Here is a 24,157-nt window from a genome sequence, read left to right on the forward strand (position 1 = left end):
TCCTTTGTTATAAATGAATCAATAAGAACATAAAGTTTTCTGAAACTGTACATAAGACTCGGGGTCTCTCGTTCTTGTTGCTTTGTTTATTTCATTTTTGTAGGGGGGGGGGGGAAGCAGTCTTCTAAAAAATTAAGAATGAATGACGGCTCTGGGAACCGGGGTACTCTGAAGGTCCCCTGATGCCATTGATGTTTTGTGAGGAGATTTTCTACTGTCAGCCAAGTGGCTCCCGTGTTGCTGGATCATGGTGTGTCTGTTATCAAACGACAAGTGATTCCCCGTGTAGCCAACTTCCAAACCTGTCAAGGAACTGCATTCAGTGTGGCAACTGGCTCGTTTCCAGCAGACTGCTCGTCTTAGCCACAGCAGGGCGTGTCTCTGGTCAGGCGACTGTTGCCTTTTTTTTTTTTTTTTCCTCCTTCGATGTTCACAGAGTGACTTCTCTTTCACTAGATTCTCTCTAGTCTGCAGGCCAATGTGTTGCTGACTTCTTTTCTGTTTGCCTTAAAAATGACAGCGGTTTCATTGCACCTGGGCTATAATACATATTCAGTGACTATCACAGTCACAGTAATGATGTTTTGTCCAATTGTGAGCGGAAAATGTTATTTTTGAGGCCCTACAAACCAGAACCCGACTCAAGTATTTCAAAGTCTGATGTGGTCGATGTAGTCAGAGATTAATTGTGAAACAAACTGTAAATAGAAAAAGTGAAATTCTGGCAGCATTTAAGTTTCTTTTAGTCATTCACATGCATGTGTACAAAATACCCTGCTGCAAACAGGCATGCACTGTCACTTCCATTTGACCAAGCAACTGGTGATTGAATCTAGGCTCTACTGCTACAATACTGTGTAAAACATAGTGGTAGTAAATGGAAGCAGTCATGTTCTGTTTTACTCGTGAGTTTTACCAAACTATACTACTGAAATTAAGCTGCCAAAATGATTTTCTGAGAACACCATCACACCACCTGCACTTTAGCAAGTTGTCTAAAGTTACTTTTCTAACATTCTGGCCTTGAACATCACTCCAAGCTGATGCTACACATGTAGAGTTTACAAGCAAAGTTAAAACACTAAACATTGAATATGTTTAGTGTTTAACTCAACTGCTGGTGTAGTTGAGTTTTAAACATTTTGGAGGAAGCTATGGAGGAAGCGATGATGTATTACATTTATGAATGCCATCTGTGGATGTCAATGGATGTTCCATTCTGACAGAGGACACATAAAAGTAAACGCCAAGGTAAAACAATGCATTTTCTTTCTTTAGTTACCTTATGCTCACAGCCACATTGTTGGTCTGGCTGCAAACTCAGCTTGATCCATTTGTCATTGCAGTACCAGGAACTCTGCTGTGTACTCATTACTCAGGCTAGAGTGTTTCCTTTTCTGAATGTCAAAAGAATATCATAAACCTTGGGAAAAAAATTTGCTTTAAACTCAGTGACTTTTTTTTTTTTTTGCAGATGATGAGAAATATCACATTTTGAAATATTCACTTTAATAAATCTTACCTTCTTCTGACTTGCAGGATTTGAGGGAAAGTAATGTTTACTCCATCTTTTCCCATATTGCCATTATACTTCCAGACATTTAGTATATGGATTATCATATTTCCATTTGAAAGGTCTTTCTTCTCCATAGAAATATCTGCCAGTTTTTTTCTGAATAGAAAAACTGGCAGTTGGTCTCTGATGTTACCTAATGTTACATCAGCATCCACGTATGGTAATGGGAATGGTTGTTGAGGGGTGTCACTCAAAAGGCTCATTTTATTTCGAAAAACAAACAAACATGCCCCCAAAAAATGCGAGTTTTACAGTTTATGAACTTGGAAAACAATTGAGAGGCTGATTATGATTTATTAATCTGTCACGGTTTTAAGACTAACCTTAAAATATAAGTTTTATCCTTTAAAATGTGTTATTTTTTTAAATGGGGAAAGAAGGTAAGAATGGAAATGATAAGCATGTTAAGATTGAATAGAACAGATAGAATTTTACTCCTATTAGAAAAAGTGTTTTGCTCTCCTCTGATTTCGCAGAGCAGGTTGCTGGATGTCCAAGTTGCTTACATTTATTCTTTGTAAGGGAAAACTTCTGATCATTTGCCACTGACTGGCTTTGTGTGAGCCAAAGAAAAAAAAAATTTAGTCATGCATATTCAGTATATGAATAAATGATTAAGAACTTCCAATGAGATAAAGAAGAAAAAAACTTTTTAACCAATTTGAATGATGAATGAATTGGACTCCTTTGTTTGCTAACTCTGTAACTGGAATGGAATCCGTCTGACATAAGACAACAGGTGTAAATTTGCTATACAAATAAATTGAACAAATTGACATTGGGAATAAATTAGATTTTTAATATACACTTCCCAAACTGTAAAGGGAAGTCATTACGGAGCATTTGTCATTCCCTCGTGCCAATGTTTGCCTTTTTTTTTTTTTTTTTACTCTAACAATTGTTTAAGTGTGACAGATAATGGAAGAAAAGATTGGAGCAAATGTGAGCAGACATGTCTGGCAGATCCCTCCATCTGTTCTCTGTACCCTCTTGTCGTGTCAGGATTGCAGGGTGGCTATTGACTATAACAGTCATGAGAGGAAGCTGGAAAACCCGAAAAGAATCCACACATGCATGGAGGGAACATGGAACCACTGCCGTGTAGCCCACATTGCATAAAAAATTCCTAAAAAAGCAAATAGCTGCATATGACATTTGTTTTGTATGCCATATATTGCATTTAGATACAGTATTTTTTTATGATAGAGGGCTAATGATGACAATTTTGATGACAGATATAATAAATGGCTGCTTGGCTTTGATGTAAAAAGCTTGCTACTGAGGAATTGCATGTTTTATGCCTCCTCCTGCAACTTCTTCAGAATGGCATCTTGTAATTCTCAGCAAGTTCTCAATTCAGGCTCTTGTGACGTTGGCACAAGCCGCTGCAGGCCCAAATGATTTGTGAGGCAGGACCGTGCAAGGAGGTGGACGACTTTAAGGATGACTTGTGTAAAATCAAACGGATTCATCAGAGTGGATTATTTTCCAGCCTGTAGCGCTCTCCAGAGATTGACCATCTTTGGAACTGTATTTCTTTGACATGGAAAACAGCTGTTTTGAATGATAAGTAACTGATATCCCAGGAAGGTGATGAAGCACTTCTTAGACATACCAATACCAACCTATTCTCTTTGTTTTTCAGGCTTTTTAAAGTTTTTAATCATCTCATCCTATTCAGCATTCTATCAGTCTGTCATTCTCTAGGGCAGGGAAAGTGAACATTTCACACTTGTCAAGGTAAAAGAAACTTGCCTCAAAACATTTTATTCAACAAGCATTTGCTCTAAAAACCATAGAATAAAATCACTTGCAGAGCTCAGCATATGTTTCACCATTAAGACGCATTTCAACTTGTGGTAATGTTTGAACATTGGTCGTAATACAGAAAAAGAAAAAATCAGCTTCTTGTATCAAAATACTTTCAATGTTATTTTTTAAAACCTAGTTTTAAAAAAAAATCTGTTTTTTCTCACTTGTTGGTCAGCTTAATGCAATTTTCTCATGTCTTGTAATCCCTTGAAAATCAATTAATCTATTTGAAGGTCTGTTCTCATGATCAAATTCACATTTCTTTCCTATTTTTCCTAAAGGAAACTAATTATCAAGGTTATGTGTTTGTTGTTGTTTTCCAAACAATAAATATTCCCACAGGGCCTGTTCAGTGAAGGAAACAACACATTTTCAGATGAGATTGTTTTTTTCTATCCAATTGATTTGAAGCAACACATGCATCTTAAACTGACGACTTGTCTTCTGATCATTATTTGCGTTGCAGACAAGTTTATTATTTTTATTTTTTTTTTAAGTCTACATTTCCTTCATGTTTTACATATAGATATGTAGTTGGACAGCATCCGCAAGATGCCTGGCATAAACTAGTGTACAGCTGTGGTGTGAATTCCTGCTGTTATCTTTGGCGGTGGCACAAAGACTTGGAAGGACTCAGGAATTCTGGATCGCCTTAAGCGGAGACTCTAATCAGCATGCGTGGGGCTTCAGCAAGGCATCTGGGCAGCCACATAATGTCAAGCAATTTTCTGTAAGTGAAGGAAACCTGATTTGGTGCAGAGTGGCTGAGTAGATGGGCTCTCTAAAATTACTTCGAAACATCTGAGTTTACATCAAATACAGCTTAGCTGGACTGAAGCATAACCTCCTGGCATGCACAGCATGGCAGGCACACTACACTACGTCTAACAGGTAATGCTTAGGGACAGAGACTACACTTTGGCTGACCTTGTGTTTCACTTAACACAGCTGAAAAAAGTGCTTGAGTTACTATATCACAAACCTGTAGAGTTAAAAACCAATGTTTTAGTTTGTTACATTTCTGCTTTGCTGCTCAACTGTTTTGAGAACCATTGTAGCAGAGCTGCGAGAAGAAAAAAAAAAAAGGCGTACATTTCACATTAACCATGTGTCTGTTTAAATTGGATTAACATAGGAGATGTTTCACACTTGTTTGGGCAACTACTGATTTTAAATAATTGTGGTTTAGGTGATTCAAATGAATAATACCAGCAGGAGGCCACTTAGTTATTTCCCTTTGATCAGTAGCCACAGTTAATCATATTGGAGAGTTAGTTGCCCCTAAACGGGGATCTGAATCACAATCAATGGAAATGGGGCGTTGTATAAACCTTTCTCGGACTTAGTGTACAATTACTTCAAATTAGAAATGACATTTGAACAATGTTAGAATTATTGGTCTCCATAATTCCACAAAATACTGAACAAATTTTCAAAGGTATGTACATGGGTATAAAAATTATGTATTTAGGCGTATGGAGAAGTGGTTCACCAGCTTGTAACAAAAATATAAATTTACAACAGATAGGTCTTCCATAGTCTTTAGTTTCTTTTATCAGTGATTAGTATTGTTCACATAGTTATCATTATAATATGTAAACATCACTCTATGTGTGCATTTCTAGTAAATGGACCCTTACCATAATTTGGAAATTTTCAAAAAGCAGTCAACATTTCTATCCTCATTTGGCCATGTTCTTGTTTGTTAACCTTTTAGCATTTACTTTGTTTTAGGCTGAACATATTGATTAGATCTAATAAAAATATATATGGGTTGCCGTTTGATAAAGAGTAATTAAAACATTATACCTTAACTCTGTTAAACAAATGAATCTAAAATAGACTTTCAGCCTTCCAGCAGTTTAACAGTTAAATTATAAAAGTAGCATGACCTGTTAAAACTATGTTTTCAGCAGCAATTTTTATTACTGCTGTTACTATGCAGTACAGTGCTGAAAGGCTTGGGCCGCTTGTTTTTTTTGTTTTGTTTTTTTTACAAAACCATTTTTGCAAAAGAATTAATTTCTATTTTACATACATAAAATGACTAGTATTAGACAAAGCAGGTACAACTTGTTCAGAATCTTGTTGTTTTCAGAGCCACCACCATATATAACTGCCTAGGTTCACTGTTCACTGAAATTATCTTGTGATTTCCCCTTAAGGGCATTTGGATGTTAGCTGACATAAAGATGAAGTGCTTTCCCATCAAATGTTTACTTATGGGCAGATTGTCCTTGGAGAGTTTGCTGTGGGACGTTGGCAAAGGAAGAGCAGTGACCTCAGTCACGGCCAGCCGAGGGACTGAGGTCAGCTCTCACTATGAGAAGACAAACCTCTCAGTGGTTGGTTAAACTCATCACTACAGGGACAAGCAGCACACAACAGAAATGTGTTTGACAGATGATGATGGGATGTTGTCACTTTTTTTTTTTTTATCAGTTCAAATACAAGTAAGATGTAAGCTGAGTGCTCATGATTTACACCTCTGGCGGTTGTGTTTGCCAGTACCCGACCTTTCTGCCTTGCTATGTTTCTCCTTTTCCAATTTTCTTTCTTATCTTTAGTCGGTGATGTCCTACTATCTGTTTTGTTATTGTGGTCTTCAACAAATTACATTAATCTGCCCTGTGCTTATTCTCCTTTCATCATTGTCAAGGTTTAATTCATTCTTTAAAATAAAAATAAAAGTATTAAATCATTATATTTTTTCTTCACTTTTGGCATAATTTATTTTTTGCAAATAAGTGGATATTTTTTTTATTGTATGTTTGTGATAAGCAAAGATGAGGCAATTATCCTCCTTCAAAATGTGTGTGTGTCCGTCTGTTGCGTTTTTAATTGATGTATGTTTGTCAGTGTCAAGTGGCAAGTGCTCTTCATGTGCTGCTTGGAAATTATTTATTTAATACTTGGATGTCTTCAGGTTCATTAGGAAATAGCATTTTTCTTTTCTTAATCAAATCAGCAAAGAACCGCTTAGTCCAAAGCAATATATCAAAACCATTAGTCAAGCTTATTCAGTTATTAAAGGTAATGTTGTTATTGCTATGTGCGAGTCAATTTGTCAGATTCAAATTAAACCCTAAAAAAGCACTAACATGTTGAAAGTGCCAAACTGATTGTTTGTTTACTCTGTGACATCCCTTTGCTAAGTTAATTACAAATGGGACTTTGAAGGTTTGTATGTTTTGAAGTATAAAAGTGGGCATACGCCATTATAAAAATTTGTAGCAATTTAACTAAAAAAAAAAAAAAATGTGAAACTCATTTCATGTAGATTCATGACACAGCTGTGTATTCCAGGTATTTATTTCTGTCATTTTGGGAAAAAAGTCCCCTACAGCTAATAAAAACCCAAAATTCAATTTCTCAGAACATTAGAACAGTTCATAAGAATAATTAAACAATGGGCTTTTAAAGCAGAATGTCAGCTTCCAAAAACCATCTCTATTCAGTTTGTGGCCCCAATAAGGTTTTTAAAGGTAAGGTAATTTTATTTATATAGCACATTTTCAGCAACAAGACAATTCAAAGAGACCCAGGTTGTTTTAACAGCAGCCTTCAGCTTGTATACATTGTTGGTTCTGGTGTCTCTCATTTTCAAATGATTTTTTCTTTGTCTGAACTCGTTTAGGAATGACTCCCAACAGAGGGCACTGGATAACTCTACTCAGTTTGTTCTCTTAGTTTCTTTGGTTGGTTGATGAGATATAATAGATACAACAGCAGTTCTTATGATTAAACCCGTTGATGTATCAATATTAAATGTCTGACACATTAAACCATGAGATTTTATTTATAGTATATAAAATGCATATAATCTTACATAGAGGTGTTTGGATTATTTTATTGGTTCTCAGTAAAAGTTCTCTTAGGAATGTCAAAATGTTTTTCTTTCTAAGTGAAATTTATGGATATACCTCCTCTGTGCTTGCAAACACTTTCCGTTCACAGGAATGAGATTCTTATCACTGTGTCTGAGTTTGTCAACACTATTGCAGGAGAGTTGTAGATTAATAACTTCCTACCCAAACAAAAACGGGTAACACCAAAGAATTGTGGGAAAGATGAACGAGTGATAAAAACAACAAATTCTCCATTAGATTGGCATGCATCAACTTTGATGTTCCTGGTTTCCTCATCTGATAAGAGTTTTGTCACAAATTACCAGGAGATGACCTATTTTGCAGATAAGCATTTTGTCCTTTTCCCACACTTCAGGTTGCCAATGACCTATTTTAAAGTCAAAAATAGTAATTTTTTTTCTCCACAAGGCTTCAGTATAACCCCCAGCTATAAGTACTATAATGAGCAAAATTACCACTATTTTTACTTTGGTTTGCATTTGCTCTAAATTTTAAACACAGAGGGCATGAGAAATCTTTTTCATTTAACTGGCAATAAATAAAACATTTCAGAGACTCATGGGCATGCAGTACTTCACCACAGATGGGGTATTTATAAACTCGAAGGGAATATTCCCAACATATATCAAGAATGTACAGCGGATAAACACACGAGCATGACTTTGATGAGCCTGTTTAATACAAATGCTCATGCAATGTTCATGGCTTTAGAAATATGATAAGAATGATCATGAAAATTGTTATCTGTTAAACTGAGTAATGTCACACTAAAAACTGCTGGGTAAAAAACAAAACAAAACACCCAATAAGAGTTATTTTGCTGACCCAGTCCTTTGCTAGCTAAGAACTGATTCAGGCCTTTGTTGATTTAGAAACAGCACTGCAGGGTTCAACACATCATACTGTGTTAGGTTTTTAATCCAATAAATAAGTTAAAGCAGTTTCAAAGGACCTTGTGAGTAACTATCTGTTGTTGAGGCTCAGTGAACTCAATTATTTCACATTTTTATTTGATGATAAACTTTTATTGCAAAAAGGTGACATGCCATAGTGACTGCTGAATTTATTTTATGACCCAATGAATGATTATCCTTTAGAAGAACCCTTGTCATAAAAGGAAAACGCTGCGGAAGCTCCTTTATTTCAGTTTATGCTTAGTCCGACAGTTTTAATTCTAGCTGTAATTCCTAAAAACAGCTCTCTCCAGTTCTCCACACACATGGCCACTTCACCCCGGCCTGTAACTCATATGTACTTAAGAGTCGAGCTGGATTTGAAAACTTAATTGAGATCACATTGTTTCAATCTCTCTTGTGCCCTTTAGCATCATGGCCAACTATCATCATGGCCAACTATCATGCATGTCATTTACTTTAGTGAGTCTCCAACTGACAAGCTGAATATCTTATAGGCTTGCAAAGTGGGCCTTCCTGACAACTGGAAAAGGGAGTGAACAAAAGTTGCATTCCAAACAATTCTTTACTAAACGTTTGCTGCTGGTATTGACGACATAAAATGCATGCTATCAGAAACTCTACATTCTGTATCGATCTTTCCATGAGCCAGCATTGGTAGACAGATTAAGAAAAACGATAGCAGTCAGCTTTGAGTAAAAGCAGTCGAATAAAAACTACTCATGTTAAATTTCTGATTTCTTTTTGACTGACATAGATTGGTCTGACGTTTAAACGGGCAAATTGGCTTGAAGGCTATAGAATAGATGAACTGAAGTTCCTCATTTTTAACATATTATCCAAGACTACCAAAGAGTATGTTGGAAAAGAATAACATAACTAAATAAGTCACATTTGGGTTGAAATTAATAAAAAAAATATTTTGGTTTAATTCTATTTTAAATATTATCAGAGAAAAGAAGTTTAAAACAACAGGTCTTAGAAGACTCACTGACCAAAGTTTGAATTTGCACTGCACATTAATTTCTTTATAGCTGACATTATAATATATATATTTTTTTGTAATATTGAGTTTATAGCAGATTATTTTGGTCAAAGTATGAACATATCCGTGTTAGAATCCTGAGTTATTTTGAGGTGTGTTCATTATTTTGTGTTCCTTAGTTTCTTTCTTTGATCGGTCTTGTTTGTGTTTTATCTTAGTTCAGTCTTTATTAGTGATTCTAGTTATTTTCTTGTCCCTATTTATTCTTTGTTACTCTAGTTTAATTATGTTTCTTAGATCTAATTATCTTTTAGTATTAGATTTATTTTCTGTCCCCTGTGTATCCTCCCTCGCCCCGTGTGCTACTTTCTCTCTCTCTCACCTCACACCTGCAATCATATAGCCAATCATGCTGGTCCATTGTTCCACATTCACTCTTCAGTATTTTAACACTTCTAATGCTCTCACTCTTTGCTGGTTCTTCCTGTTAAACCTGGATTATCCTGCTGGCTTTTTATTCTGGATTCTTGTTTTTGTTTGGCTCTGGCTCCCTGTGTTCTTGTGATTTTTGTAAATTTTTTAGTTTACTTCCCAGTGATAGTTTGATGTTAAATGGAGAAGCAAGGGACCTGACCCACTGTTTTGAGGGACCAGCTTTCCCTTCACAGCTTTTGCCGTTTTGTCCAGTATTGTGTTCCTCTCTAGAAAAGCCTTTTTTCATTTCATAAAAAAAAAGATATTTACATATGCTTGGTGCCATAACAGCTGTAGTAATGCATTTTGCTCAGCTTATTCTTGAATATTTAACCAACAATTCAATTAAATTAAAATCACATTGTCCAGTTATCCAGCTTAAAGTAAACAAAGAATAAAGATGCATCAAAGCCAGCAGGCCAGACCTAAAAACAAAACTGGACATTGGGATTGTTTAATATTTAAATTTAGCAGAAAATCACATATATAGAGAACATTAATATATCTTCTACCCCTTAACAGACTTGATCTCACAGCTAGATTAACATACAACATTGTTTTCTCTTTTTTACTTTACAAAAGAGGCAATCACTTATACATTCATCCATTGTATACATCTGCTCCTCCACAGAAGGTTGCACAGACTATCTTAGGACAACACACAGACACATTGGATAAAAGTCATGCACACACACACTCACACATGCCGTCACAACCATATACAATTTAGAGACCAATTAACCTCACAGTCATATTTTTTGAATGTGAAATAAATAATTGTCAGAGCCATGAACAAGACACTAGAATGTTGGTATCTAACATTTTCGTTTGTAGCAAAGGACCCCTGTTTAAGCCTGAGTAACATATTCTGAAATAATGCATAACATGCTTACATGAATGTGCATGAAACAAGTTATCAATTTTTAATTCATATTTGATTACTTAGTCATTCTTTTTTTTTTTTTGAAGTGCATCAACTATTTTCATCATTTCATAATAATTCGCAATCTCCTGCTTGTGTTTACCTATTATTCCAATAAAGCTACAGTTGTATAGTAGCAGTATATAAGATCATTCCTAACAAGAACTAGCTATGAGTTTAGTCCATAGAGGTTAGAATTGAATTCATTTCATTCCTGCCCAGAGCCATCAACGTCTACGGCAACTCTTTGAATAATTTTGAATTAATATGAGCTACAACATTTAATTTCCCTTTGGGATTAATAAAGTATTTTTGAATTTGAATTTAATTTATTCTCCCCACCTAAATATTGTGAAAGAAATTCACAATCCCAACATAAAGCAGTTCAAATTCATTTAAGTATTTTTAATGAAAGGAAGTGTTTTAGAAATAAAATCCAGACAAAATTCTCTCATTTCAATGCTTTACGTTTTAGAAAGCAAAAAGAGTCTGCAATGTGTCCTTTGTAAATTTGAGTAAGATCATTTTGTTTTTTAGTGCAGAATGCACAGTTACTCCATCAACCATTGTTATTGCTTCCTTCAGAGACTGTTTAGCTGCAACTGTGTAATAAGAACTTTGCTGTGAGGCAGTAAATAAAAACTCAATGCCATTACCATAAAAGTTTTTAAGAATATAATTTGCTTGTTCAAAAACAAACAGAATTATGACTTAAAAAATAAAAATAAAATAAATAAAAAAAACACATAACTGAGCTACAACTTTGTTGGACAATTAAAGTTGAACCACTAGTAATCTAACTCAGTGTTTATTTACTACTTAATTTATCGACAGACAAACTCTGCCAATAAATCATTTCTGTAATGCAAAAGTAAAGTCATTTTGCACAGGTGCAGCTTGCACATTTGAACTGAGAGTTAAAAGCCATCTTTGTAACACGTTCAAGTGCCGTTTTATTCCCCCAGATATATCCAATGTGAGGGAGCACAGCAGGGGGGGCTGCTCACTCTTCCCATTGGTTTGGAATGAAAGAGCTCTTAGTTTCAAACATGCACTGAATAGTTGAAGTGCTAAACTTAATGCCCCATCCAACACCTTTCTAAGAACGTTTATTTTTGGGGGGATTTTTGAAAAAGCAGTTTAAAAATTGTATATCCATTGAAAGGGCAATGTTCATCTTCATCATATTTAAGGAAGCAGTATGAATCTTCCATCTCAGTGATATATTTAGTGGAGCAGCAAATTAATTTGCCATTCTTTTTCCACTGTGCTCTATTTGGTTGAGGGTTGACAGTGACTATTGCAAATCACTGAAAGGAATAATGATTTGCTTTCACTATTGATTTGTGAAAGCAAATCAATAGTCCAATTTGCTTTCACAATCAGGAAGTGGTGTAAACCCTTATATTCCTAATCCCCCTGCAAAAGCCCTTTGTGTAAAATTTGTACACATTATGAAACAATACTGATCTGATAATGATCTCAACATTTCCTTTAACAAATTATGGGGTTTTTTTTGTCACAAAGTGTTTTTTAAACGATAAGTTTCATTGTAATGACAGTAAAATAACTCACAGAACAAAGGTTTTGCAAGTGTCAAACTGTGTTATAAAGAATCTTGATTAAAATTAGAAATATTCACTGGAAGTCTGATCAGTCTACATGTGCAGCACTGCATACTAGTGATTGTTAAATCCAATCCAAACTCACCAAAGCAGCCTTTTGGATTAGCAACAAATCAGACATCAACTTGTGCATCATCAGTTTACATTTTTCTTGAATCGTGCGTACCACCAGGGGTTGCCCATTCCTACAAAACAAGCAAGAAAGCGCTTCCGAGGCACAACTGGCTGCTCTGGACAAAAAGGCATATTGCTCCTGTAAAAACGTGGCTGTAAAAGGCACTGTTTGCAAGAGGAAAATATTTGAATTTGTTTGCTTGGTAAATTATATTTTACCCCAGACTATGCAGTTTTACACTAAAAGCACTAAGACACATGCCACTTAGCAGACTGCAGACTGGTAAAGAATTTGCTCCAATGCTCACTTAAGAGACCAACACGTTTAAAATATAGTAGTGAGCATTCAAATCAATGATTGATTAATTAACAACATAATAGCTATTGTTTATTCAGTAGTGAGCAGATACTCAATAATCTCTTAAACGTTCTGTTTCACAATAAAATAAAATGAGCCTAAAATAAAAGATTGTCAAAAAATTTTTTTTTAATTGTTCAGTTCTGCAAAAAATAAAAAAACAGAAAGCTGGCAAATCTAACTTTGACTCTTTGTGACAGCTTAGTTTTTTGTTTTTTTTCAGTCCATATGACCAAAGAAGATACTAGTTATACACAAAATTCTGCAGATATTTTCCACCATTATTCACGGAACTTTTCAGCTTCTCTTTGCTGCAGGGAAGAAGGTTGCTCTGACTTCCACCTCATAATACCCAAAATGTGTCAAAGCTCTTACTTTCTTTTTTAGAAACTCCTGTCTGATTTCAGTGGTATGCTTTGAATTGTTATCGTGCTGGAACTTTCTTCCTTTCTTGAGCTGCAGGAGAATGGAAGTCATCTTGTCAGCTCATATTTCAGTACATTCACAGGAGCTCTTGGTGATGTCTTTAAATTTCATGTCCCAAAAGCTTTTGCACTTTGCAACCCTCGTATTATTAAATTATGGTAAGAGTTCCTCACTTCCTAGACCAGGAATTCCAGGTCAAGTTCATGCCAAATAATCTGAGCTGAGCATATTTATCTTGTTCTCATTATAGCAAAGGACGTGCTCCCAATATTCATTAGGCTTCCGTCATGTTCTCGAGCAAAATCTAATTTTGCAGTTTGGACTGTAGAAAAAGCAATTTTTTTTCTCTTGTACCCCATCCACTGAGGTCAATAATACAGCAACCCATGCATTGTATAAGCTGTCACAAAAACAGATTTTTCCATTTATAAGCCCTTTCACAAATTGACTGCAATATTATGTGAATAGTTTTCCTCCCTTTGAGTTAGAAAATCTACAACCTAATTCACCATTCACATGTAGATTAAATGTATTTATCTTTGTAGATTATAACTTTTTGCTCTTCATTTAGTTTTTTTTTATCAAACATACAATGAAAAATGCAACTGGCCATTTATGAGTTTTTTGGAATATAAATGGTATAATATTTGTTTCTTGCCTTTTTATAAACTATAATTTCATTGTTTCATTTAGCATTAACTAAGCCCTATTTTCTGCTTCTATTTCTACTATTCAATAATGTTGTTTTTCTGACTATGGAAAGAAGAACAACAGCAAAAAAAAAACACACAACGCTATCAATAGAAAGTCTTGATCCCACCTATCTAACTTATTGTTTCCTTGTTTTATCCCCTCATGCTATCAGTGGCTGGGACAAAAAGCAAAGCGAAAGGTGAGTTATTGTTTCTATTTTCTTGGTACATGATTTATGTCGCACACAGTTTCCAATAAAAAAGGTCTGGATCAACCTTTTATCTCCCCAAGAGCCCAGCAAGCATTAACATATGTTGCTTTGAATGAAGCTTTCTCTATGTATGTTTTTTTTTCTTTTTCTTTTTTTCTTTCAAACATTGATTTCTTCTGAAGAGGTATACTAAGCCTACTCCCTCATTCCCAGATACGGGCTGCTTCACATATGTATAGATTCACACTAGGGAGCTGCCCACGTCTCCCAGTCATTCCTCCCTGTATGGAGCTGCCGTGCAGCTCCAGTGAAGCAGCTGGGGCGTATTCCTGATTCAAGGACAGCTCAGAGGAGAGGAGTGAGAGGAAAGTTTCTCTGTCTTCATCTCCCTACTTAGTTCCAAGTTATATTAAAGTCTTTCTGGTTAGAGCATTGCTTTTCATGCTTTTGAATTTTACCTCGATGACTTGCTTGACAGGAAATTATTGTGGTCCGTCACCATAATAATTGTTGCTTTGTTTGGTTAAAACAAATAATTTTGAGACAGAAGTTGTTTAGTCAAGCTGTTGGTCAGATATTAGACGAAAAATAGACTCATTATTTCTTAAAGACCATCATATGGTTTCATTGAAAATCATGACATGATAATGTGTGATACTGACTAGACAAGGCACGTTTATATGTACAGCATATTTCAGCAGCATGATAATTTAAAGTGTCTTACGTAAAACAACAAACAAGCAAGAAATTTAACATTTTTTCAAATGTCAACATCGAAATCTCCAAAAAGCAACATAGCAAAATTTTGGACTAAATACTAAAAATCACGTTCAGTTTTGCAAAAAAACAAAAGTCAAGTTCCTTTTAAATTAGGGATTTTTGGCCTTGATCTAAAGGGAACTCGCTGTTCCATCGTTTTTTGCAGTTTTCTGGAAGTTTATTCCAGATTAATGGAGAATACAAATTGAATCCTGCTTCTCCAACCTTGGAGAAGCATGGGTACAGGTTGGACGAGACCCAGAACAATTGAAGCGAACAATTGGGATAGCTAACTTCAATATTTACCCCTTGACCAAAGAGTTAGTCAAAAAGCCAACATAGACGGACACAACATTTACTTTTTTATCTGATAATCTAATGTACATTTAAATTTACTTAAATATACAAAATATTAAAGAAAGCTACTTGTTTAAAAAACCCCAAATTCTTTTTAGCTTATTCTTTGGCATTAATCACATTCACCCATATTTTAGGTTAAAACCTCATCCAGTATGATGGCTTAAGTGCATAACCCAAACCAAATCTGGAATAATCTGTGTTTGTCCCTGGAGACTGGCTTTAGATCATCTGAATTGTGTTATTTCATCCTGGTATAGGTTGAATCTGCTTAGCGGTTAGTACAGACGAGCTCTTTGGTCAGCACTGTCAAATTGTTGCAATGAATCCTGGCTGAGGATTTGCAGTGTGAAATTTATTCTCCCCTACATACAGGGGCACTCCGGCTTCCTCCATCAAAACATGTGTGTTAGCTCAGTTGTCCACTCTAAATTGGCTTTAGTTGTGGCAGCAGACGTGGTTATTTGTTCTGTGTGCATCTGTGTTGCCTGGATCTATCCATGGTGTACTCTGTCCTTTTGATTTTTTTGTTTAAAAAAAATCATTTAACTTTCTGTTTGCAGCAAAATGCACAGAGATAAAAAAAAAATGGACAAGTTTAAAGAAAGCAAAAGAAAGTAACCACAGGCATAACTGGAAGAAGAAAAAAAAAGGATGTAAGACAGAAAAGCAAAAGCAAAAGGCTAACTGCTGAGTAGGTGATGTATGTAATTAGCAAAGTAGAACCAAAGGCGAAGACAAATCTGTAAGAAAAATCTAATTGAAACAAACTAGGAAACAGGCATGTAAACAACCCAAGATACACAAACATAAAGTGTAAAATCTCTGTAACCTCAGAAGAAGACAACTATTACTGACAACAGACTTTTAGAATCCATATCGGTAACACTTTATTTGAAGGGGGGTGAATAAGACTGTCATGACACTTTCATTAACATGACATAACACATGTTATGAACATGAATGAGCCTTCATGAATATTTATGACTGTTGTCATAAAGCGTCATTCGGTAAATTATGACACTTTTAATACACAGTTGACATTATTCAAAATGTCTTTGTTATGACAACTTGACATTAACCAAGAAATCATTACTGACATAAATTTGTTATAAAAGTATTACTGATTGCACTTTAAAAATTAGGTAACTTTATGTTATTAAAGGTAAAGTTTAAACAGTAATATTCATGAAGGCTTATTGATGTTCATGACAGGTGTTATGTCGTGTTTATGACTGTGTCATGTCCGTCTTATTCAACCCCCTTCAAATAAAGTGTTACCTCAATATCTGGTATTTTGAAATTCCGTGCTTCTAATTCTAACTAAATAAAAAAAAATAATATTTTTTTTTGTTGTTGTTGTTAGTGTGGGGCTTTTGTTTGTGTGCTTTTTTTTAATGTTTTTTTTTTTCCTTTTTTTTGTAGTTTGGAAGTGACTTCAACCAAAACTACTGATTAATGTTCATTTACATGAATGTAGTACACAGATTTTATTTTACATTCTTTTCCAAAGTGCAGGGCTTCTTAATTACAGAAGCAATTAGGGTGGTCGTTTTTAATTAACAGGAGATACACATTCAGCATTTGTTCTTCTGAAATCTAGTGTAACACTTTTTCCAACAGCACTTTCAGCACTCTAATTATGGTTGATGACTTGAATTAATAATTATGAAGATAATACCACATATATAACAACATGTAGCAGCTTCTAATAGTGATTAATAGCTTTTGTCAGGTTTCCGCCTTAATGGCGATGTAATTTTTTTTTTCATAACATAGAAAAAAGAGTCAAAAAATAGAAAAGGAAAACTCAAAAATAGAAAAGGAAAACTCCCGGAAGAACGTATGATGGGTTTTCCCACATGATGTCATTATAATGGAAAACACGACTCTGAATACCCCTCGCAGGACTCGGCTCAACAAATGAAGAAGTGCTTTGACCAATATGAATGCACAGTAAAAGTGAACCACTCATCAAAATATGAAAAAAAAATGTATGAGAAGAGTAAACTCAGCAAAAATATTGTGTGAAAAGTCTTCTTTCTGGATACAAATTTACTCTTTGCAGTTGAAACTAGCAATGCAGCTGGTAATGCTGTCGTCTTTTTTTTTTTTTAATCAGACCACTGGGATAAAAATGGAGGATACCTCCTCTGCCTTGGAAGTGTTGTATTGTTTAAACTACTTAACATTTACACATGTTGCCATATTGAAACCACAGCAGCTAATGTAGTTAATTGGAGTGTTATTTGATAGAAAAACACAAAGTCATGGATTATTGATAAGTGGAAGGAAAATAATTTGTGATTTTAAAAACCGGACAAATCTAAAGCCTGAATGAAAACAATAGAATGAGTGGACATCTAGAAACTCAACTTTAGAGTGTTTTTGTAACGTGCATTAAATTAAGTCAAATTGGTTCATTTAACCAGCGTGTCTACATTGTCATCTCTACGTATTTTGAAGTTGACATAAGTTTGGTCTTTGCACCTTTTTAAGATAGCAACATGAAAAAATAAGTAAACTTTGTAAAACACGAGGCTGAACCAGTGAACACTGTCACTTATAAAAAACATATTTATGCAGGCTTTATTTAAATTCACCAAGATGTCTCTGACAGAATTCGATTTTTGTTGCTTCTTCTCTTTCTTTGTTTAAAACCCTTAGCTGTCATGAGAACACTGGTCTCCTCAGAGGCCCTCTGGATAACATGCAAGTGTTTTGGGGGTGACGGTTAAGAAACCAACAGCTACCTCACTACACCATCCATATAGCAACATAATCCCAAAGCCAATTTGTGGAGCAACAAACAAGAGTATGGTAACTAATACAATTTGAACTTGTAATTTCTCTTGGAGACAGCACCATATTTCTGACCCACATTCTAAAGCTGATATATTGCCTTTCCTAACTTTCCCTTCTTTTTTTACCTGTAGAAAAAAAGAAAAAAAACTACTCCAAAGACTTTTTCCCAGCAGGGATATTTATTACCAGTTCTGTCGATTTAGCACACCTACCCTTTCTCCCGGCCTCCCCCACTGTGGGAAATCACAGGGGAGGACGAGGCTCAGAACCACCTCTCTGCCGGGGAAGGTTCACTTTTGCACCGATGGCATTCACTAACAGGCTCTAAGTGCTTTTTGTTGATGGCGGATAAGGGTGACAGACAGCTCACTCTGTCCTGGTTATTTCCTTTGTGAAAGACTTCATCAGCTCAATCAAGTGACTGCATCATTTAAAATAACACTATCAGCTCAGACTATGATTACAATACTGGGCTGATACTCAGTTGTGTGCTCGCTGCTGGGTTATCTTGCGTCTGTGTTGTCTGCAGCTCATGGAAGCATTGTAGGAAATCACTGTAATCCCGGTTGAGATAAAAGATGAGCAGAGACTAATGTGTCCTGATAAGATTCTGCAGTGAGACCGATACCAAATGTTTTATAGTACAAGTAAAAACTTAGGAGTCATTTGCACAGAAGTGACACAGCATGCAAGACAAATGCTGCTTTTTCAATACACGGGCTTTAGTGTTTGCTTATAACTGACCTGTGTACAGTAAATAAACCCACCGATCCTTGTTGTATTTATATTTTGATGGTGTGTGACAGAGAGTGACATTACAAGTCTAGGCTCCAGTAATTACAGCCTTTAATGTTTTACCATAATTGTATATGGATTTTCTATGACTGAATGAGCTTCGTTCTGGAGGGCTTGTTTTGCAAGAATTTGAAATGTTCCCCGTTGACTTTAAATAGAGACATTATCTAAAGCTGACAGTGCTCAAACTGGTTGTGTTAGAATTCACCTTGGACGGGTAATTTACAGATTATCCTGAGTTAATGGATCAGAGTTAGATTTAGTGTTAATTAGCTGCTGCCCCCACAACAGTTGTTTAAATCTCCCTAATTCACTGGGCTGATTGCTTTTAAAATTGCATCATTTACAGAGATCCCCAGAACAGCAGGTTTGCGCTAAACAAGGGATGCTTTTCTGTTGAGGTTAAACCAGTGGGGCATAAATTACACTGCCAGAGTAAATGATTGTTTTAGGTGACAGATGTGACCTTTTAAGCAGTAATAAATTAAGTGAAATATGTTATAGCCCATGTTGTTCTTGTTCAGGAAAGGTCACTAAACAAACAATCAGATATGACGAGACTTGGTCACGAGCCAGCAGATGGAAACAGTCTTATCATCTCTGAAGTCATTCACTCCCACTTTCTTTTATTCGCTTAGAATTTTAGTTGATTTTCATACCAAAAACTTAATGTCATATCAAAATCAAATGTTAGGATTTAGCTTTGGATCACTTCTCTATTTTGCGCCGACAGCTTATTCAGGGGAATTAAATGTAATCAGCACTCAGATTATTTTAAAGTGTAATTTACAAAACTAAATTTCTCAAATATGTTTTCAGGGAATTAGAAATCAGTGAAATTACAGATACAAATACAATATGAAGGACATGATTTTTTTTTTTTTTTTAAGAATTGTTGCATAAAACTTCATTGCCCTCCTTATTTCATTCTGACATTTCTCAAATGCATACCTGTTAGACATACATAATCATCTTGTGGTGAGAAAGTCAGTTTATGGGAGATTTTTTTTTTCTTTTAAATATTTTTCAGAACATATGACCGTTATGAATAAGTATGTCCCATTCTGATTTCAAGAACCGGCTTGATCTGCTGATCAAACCATTCTATAAGTAACTGATATTGAAGCCCTTGTCAAAACTCAACCCCCGATATCTGTTATTGATTTGCTCTCTATGGTTTTAGTTTAGTTACTGTCCAGGTCATTATTTGCCTGGAATCTTCTCAGTCAATATTGAAAACTTACATACTACTTTTGCAGTTGGTTGTTTCAAATTCGGATGACTAATTTGTCCATTTCAATGTATTTCACTACATTACCTTGAAATACTCATGGGAATCTTTACCGTTTTTTTTTTTTTTGTTTTGTTTTTTTTGTCATACGCCCACCTTGAAGCACAATCCAGTCAAACCTGGCTTTTTTTTTTTTTTGTTTTGTTTTTTTTGTCATACGCCCACCTTGAAGCACAATCCAGTCAAACCTGGCTGCATTTAAAATGCAGAGCAGTACATGCCAGTATATGTCGAAATCATTCAGCCGCCTTCGTCTGGTGTCAAATCATCAGTGACCCAGTGCCATCTGAAGTCCTTTTCGCTCTTCCACATCCAGGTGTTTTACAGATGATGCTCGGTGCTGTGCGTCTTGACTTATTTCACTTTATTTCACTCTTTTCTCGTGTATTTTCGGTTGTATTTGCTTCATCCAGGTCGAATTTGGTTTCATTTGTTTCCGAGATCCTGTTTATTAAATCCTTTCTCCCTTCTAATTAATCTTTTTGAGCCAAGTCTAATCTTCAGGTTTTTCTATACATGAGTCTTTTCTGTGAGAATTTCTCATTATAAGAAAACCACCTGATGCTTGCACTTTAATGGATGTTGTTGAGGAGTTTTTCATTGACATGGAAAGAATCAAATCATTTAACCCTGGATATCCATGGTTTTTTATGTTGATTTCCTTTTATTCTCTCGGTTTTCACACTAAAAATGTGAAGGAGGCCACAATTTTATGCTTGCAATGTTTATGTTATTCTTATCAAAAATAGAAAGCATGACCAAACTAAGTTTAGATGTTTAAAAGATAAAAAACAAACATTTTGAAAGCCCTGGTCTTTTAGCATTCTGTTACTTTTTTCCGCTTAGGACATTCCCTTGGTCACAGTCACCATTCTTCTTCCCACGCTTGGGAGAACAGTTTTTTAAATGTTGCCCAAGTCAGTTATTGTGTTAATCTAAAATTCTTCTGTGGCTACATGTGAATCAGTGGGGGGACGCCAAGGGTGGTTATATTTATAAAATAGTTCTGGCTCGCTGACCCAAATCTTTATTATGAAAAACTTTGATGTAGTTTGGACTGCACTTTAAGATATTGATAAAGTGTTCTGCATGAGTGATTGCAGCAAAGTGAAAAAAAACTTGATGCAATCAGCTGTCAACAGCTACATGTTTATTCAAGAGGAGGAATTGTTGCAAATTGAGTAGCTGGGTTTCCCTTACAGCAAAAACGTTTTCCCAATTTGAATAATGAAGCTAAAATGACTGCGTTACTTCATAACTAAGACTGAATTGGAATATGTGTGATTGATCTTGAAACAATCTGTCTGATTGGAGTGAATTGGCACCATGTAAATAAACTGAATTAGAACTAAATTTAATAAGGTGCTCTGTAAGCTCGTTATACTCAAAACTTTTTTTACATTTTGTCATGTTACAACCACATTTTTCAAGGTCTATTACATACTGTAATAGACCAACAAAAAGTCATACAACAGTTGCTGGGCGTAGGAAAAAGTATACATCACTTTCAATTTGTTCACTAATTAAAACATCTAAAAAATGGGTGCATTTGTATTCGTTCAATGCTTTGCAGAATTCCGTCATCATGAATGAATCTCTTGAATTTTTAGAATTGAGCCATACATAAAACAGTGACAAAGAGGGGAATTGGTGTTTGGTTGTCAGAAAGGAGTGGTACAAAGGCTAGTTTATTCATCTACAATAATCTTCATACATTACAGTAGAGTTCGGAAGCATAATTAAGGTCTTCTACACGCAGCACTTTCCATGCACTTCACATTACGATCCGACGAGAGAACCGCTGAGGTGGAAGTTAAAGTGCCTATGATCCCGATACGCTCAAGCAAAGGCGCTGCAGCAGAAGGGTGTGACAATTTGATGATATTTGGATTGTGCAAACAACATGCCAGGAGGTTTTAAACACAATGGACGATCAACAGTAAATGATCCTGCAACAATACAGCAATTGACAATAGCTGATGAGACTCATTAACATCTAGCAACAGATGTGTTTATCTTAGTTCCTCAGTTAGGTCCATGTTAACTCACAAGGCAATAGTCTTCATCGCTAATGTGTACAGTGGCTTGCTTTGATTTTTAAGACAAAGAAACCAAACGGTAAAAAGTTCATCTGAATTCTTGATTATATAAGTATGAAGAAGGTTCTCAGATTTTCACAGGATTTATCTGGGTGTGTTCCTCAGCAGTGGAGCATTATCTAAAGCCTTGCTGCATAGATTTAGGTTCAGAATTGTAAGGCGGGAGACACCCACCTTTCCTGCTGTTGTCAAATAGTCTCAGCATCACGCTTAGAGTGTGGGAGAGGCTGCTTCTGAAATTTTTGACATATTTTTCTCTTATGCTTATTAAAAAGTTCAAATTCTTATATCTTTGTCACCAGCAAGAGCCTTTAAAGGCAAGGTAACATTATTTATACAGCACATTTCACCAGCAAGTCAACTTAAAGGAACATGTTTAAAATACAAAAAAGGAGTGTGTCGCAGTGGCATGATAAAAGAATAGTAAAGAAAACATGTACAACAGAGTAAATGTATGATGCTCCAGTTGTTATTAATTGCAGACAACCCTTTTAAATCAAGGGCTTTAACCTTGATTTAAAATAATCCATGGTTTCAGAAGTTCTACAGTCTTCTAGTTGTTTGCATCTCGGAAGGTTCAGCTCTGAATTCATCATCAGACACAGATTCTGACTCCGGGTCTGATCAGTGGTTTCTAGATGTAAACAGTTATGTAGCATGTAAAATTGTGGCGGATACATTTTTCATGCTGGTTTATGTCAAACATTTAGAGGCAATGGTTAAGATGAGTTTCATGCGTCGTGAGACTACAAAGTATTATACAACACCCATCCTATAGACGTAACAAGGACATTTTCATTTTCATCTCCGACAATGAGATATTAAACTAGTGAAGTATTATCCTTGCAAATACCACCAACAATACAAAGAAGATGATGTTAATGTCCATTAATAATCTCTTTTCTGGCATGCATTCAGTCACCATGGCAACCAGACTACCTTCATTCATGGATCCATTGATGGCAGTAGTTTTTTGGACTTTGGAAATAACTGTTTTAGCTTTAAACTTAGAAATGCACCAGAACATTAAGATAAACGCTCACTTATTATGCACACCAAGGGAAGTTCTTTTGAGAGCTTCCTTTATTGCTTGTGGCGTAGATGCTACATGGTGTCAGAAACATTCTGGTCCATATTGGTCATGATTATCAACTCCTGTAGATTTCCAGACTGAACATCCATTATGCAAACTCCTGTGCCACACATGAGATGGACTGGACTGAAAATTAGTGACTATTGAGGCCGCTGGAGTCCAGTGAATTCATTTCTCAATAAACTACTTTGAAATAGTTTAAACTTGGTGACATGCTGCACTATCATGCTGACAGTAGTCATTGTAAGATTAATTTTATGACTATGAAACATTGAAGTGAAGTCGTGCAATAGATGATGCACACTGACAAAAAACTCCAAAGTGATTCCAGTTTTAATCATCGGCTGTCATCAAGGTCTAATTCAACAGCTCCTGAATAACAGTATTCACTTTTCAATTCGTTTTTTGTGTGAGCATTAGCTTTGTTACTTCAGTTACTTTCGTAATGGGTGTCTTTTGAAATGCAGCAACACAATAAAATTACTTTGGCTTAAGTATACGTGGAACTAGGATATAAAATCACAGAACCTTCTTAGCCCTATACCAGCAACTATTTCTGACATTAACTTATATTTTTCCTTCATTTTTGATTCGTTAATGTCATTGGTTAGTGTTTACTAGCCAGGCCCTGTAACTGTACAAGGAGTGATCAAAAAAACATGGTGCTTCTTTAAACATGGTGCTTCTGATTGGAACTGTTAACAATTTGGACTGGACCCTGAAGGGCCCCGTCTTGATCTTGATGCTGAATAAGCAGAGGGAGGTAAAAATTAGGAATATTGGCAGGAGACCTTCTAACCTTAAAGACTTGGGTTAAATAAGCAAAGTTTATTTGTCAAAATACTGGTCAATACAAAAAGTTAGCAAGTTAGCTAGCTTTTTGCTCAGTTAGGGTTTGAGAACTGTAGTATCAATAACAATGTTTTCATTGATTATTGAAAAGGGGATTAAGCTTCAGTGTTACATAAATATATATATA

The 24,157-nt window shown here is 35.5% G+C and overlaps 1 protein-coding gene across 3 annotated transcripts in view; it reads left to right on the forward strand.

Moving 5' to 3' along the window:
- The window catches only part of cadm2b (cell adhesion molecule 2b), a 156,111-nt gene that overhangs the window by 87,254 nt on the left and 44,700 nt on the right, over positions 1–24,157 (forward strand). For 2 of the 3 annotated variants that reach the window (XM_007568604.2, XM_007568606.2), the window contains exon 2: positions 13,941–13,967. The exons of the other annotated variant lie outside the window; for it this stretch is intronic. In XM_007568604.2, the coding sequence (XP_007568666.1) occupies positions 13,941–13,967 (27 nt within the window). The remainder of the gene's footprint in view (positions 1–13,940; positions 13,968–24,157) is intronic. 3 annotated transcript variants of the gene reach the window in all.

This window comes from Poecilia formosa, unplaced genomic scaffold (genome assembly GCF_000485575.1).
Source record: "Poecilia formosa unplaced genomic scaffold, Poecilia_formosa-5.1.2 Scaffold228, whole genome shotgun sequence".
NCBI classification, from domain to species: domain Eukaryota; kingdom Metazoa; phylum Chordata; class Actinopteri; order Cyprinodontiformes; family Poeciliidae; genus Poecilia; species Poecilia formosa.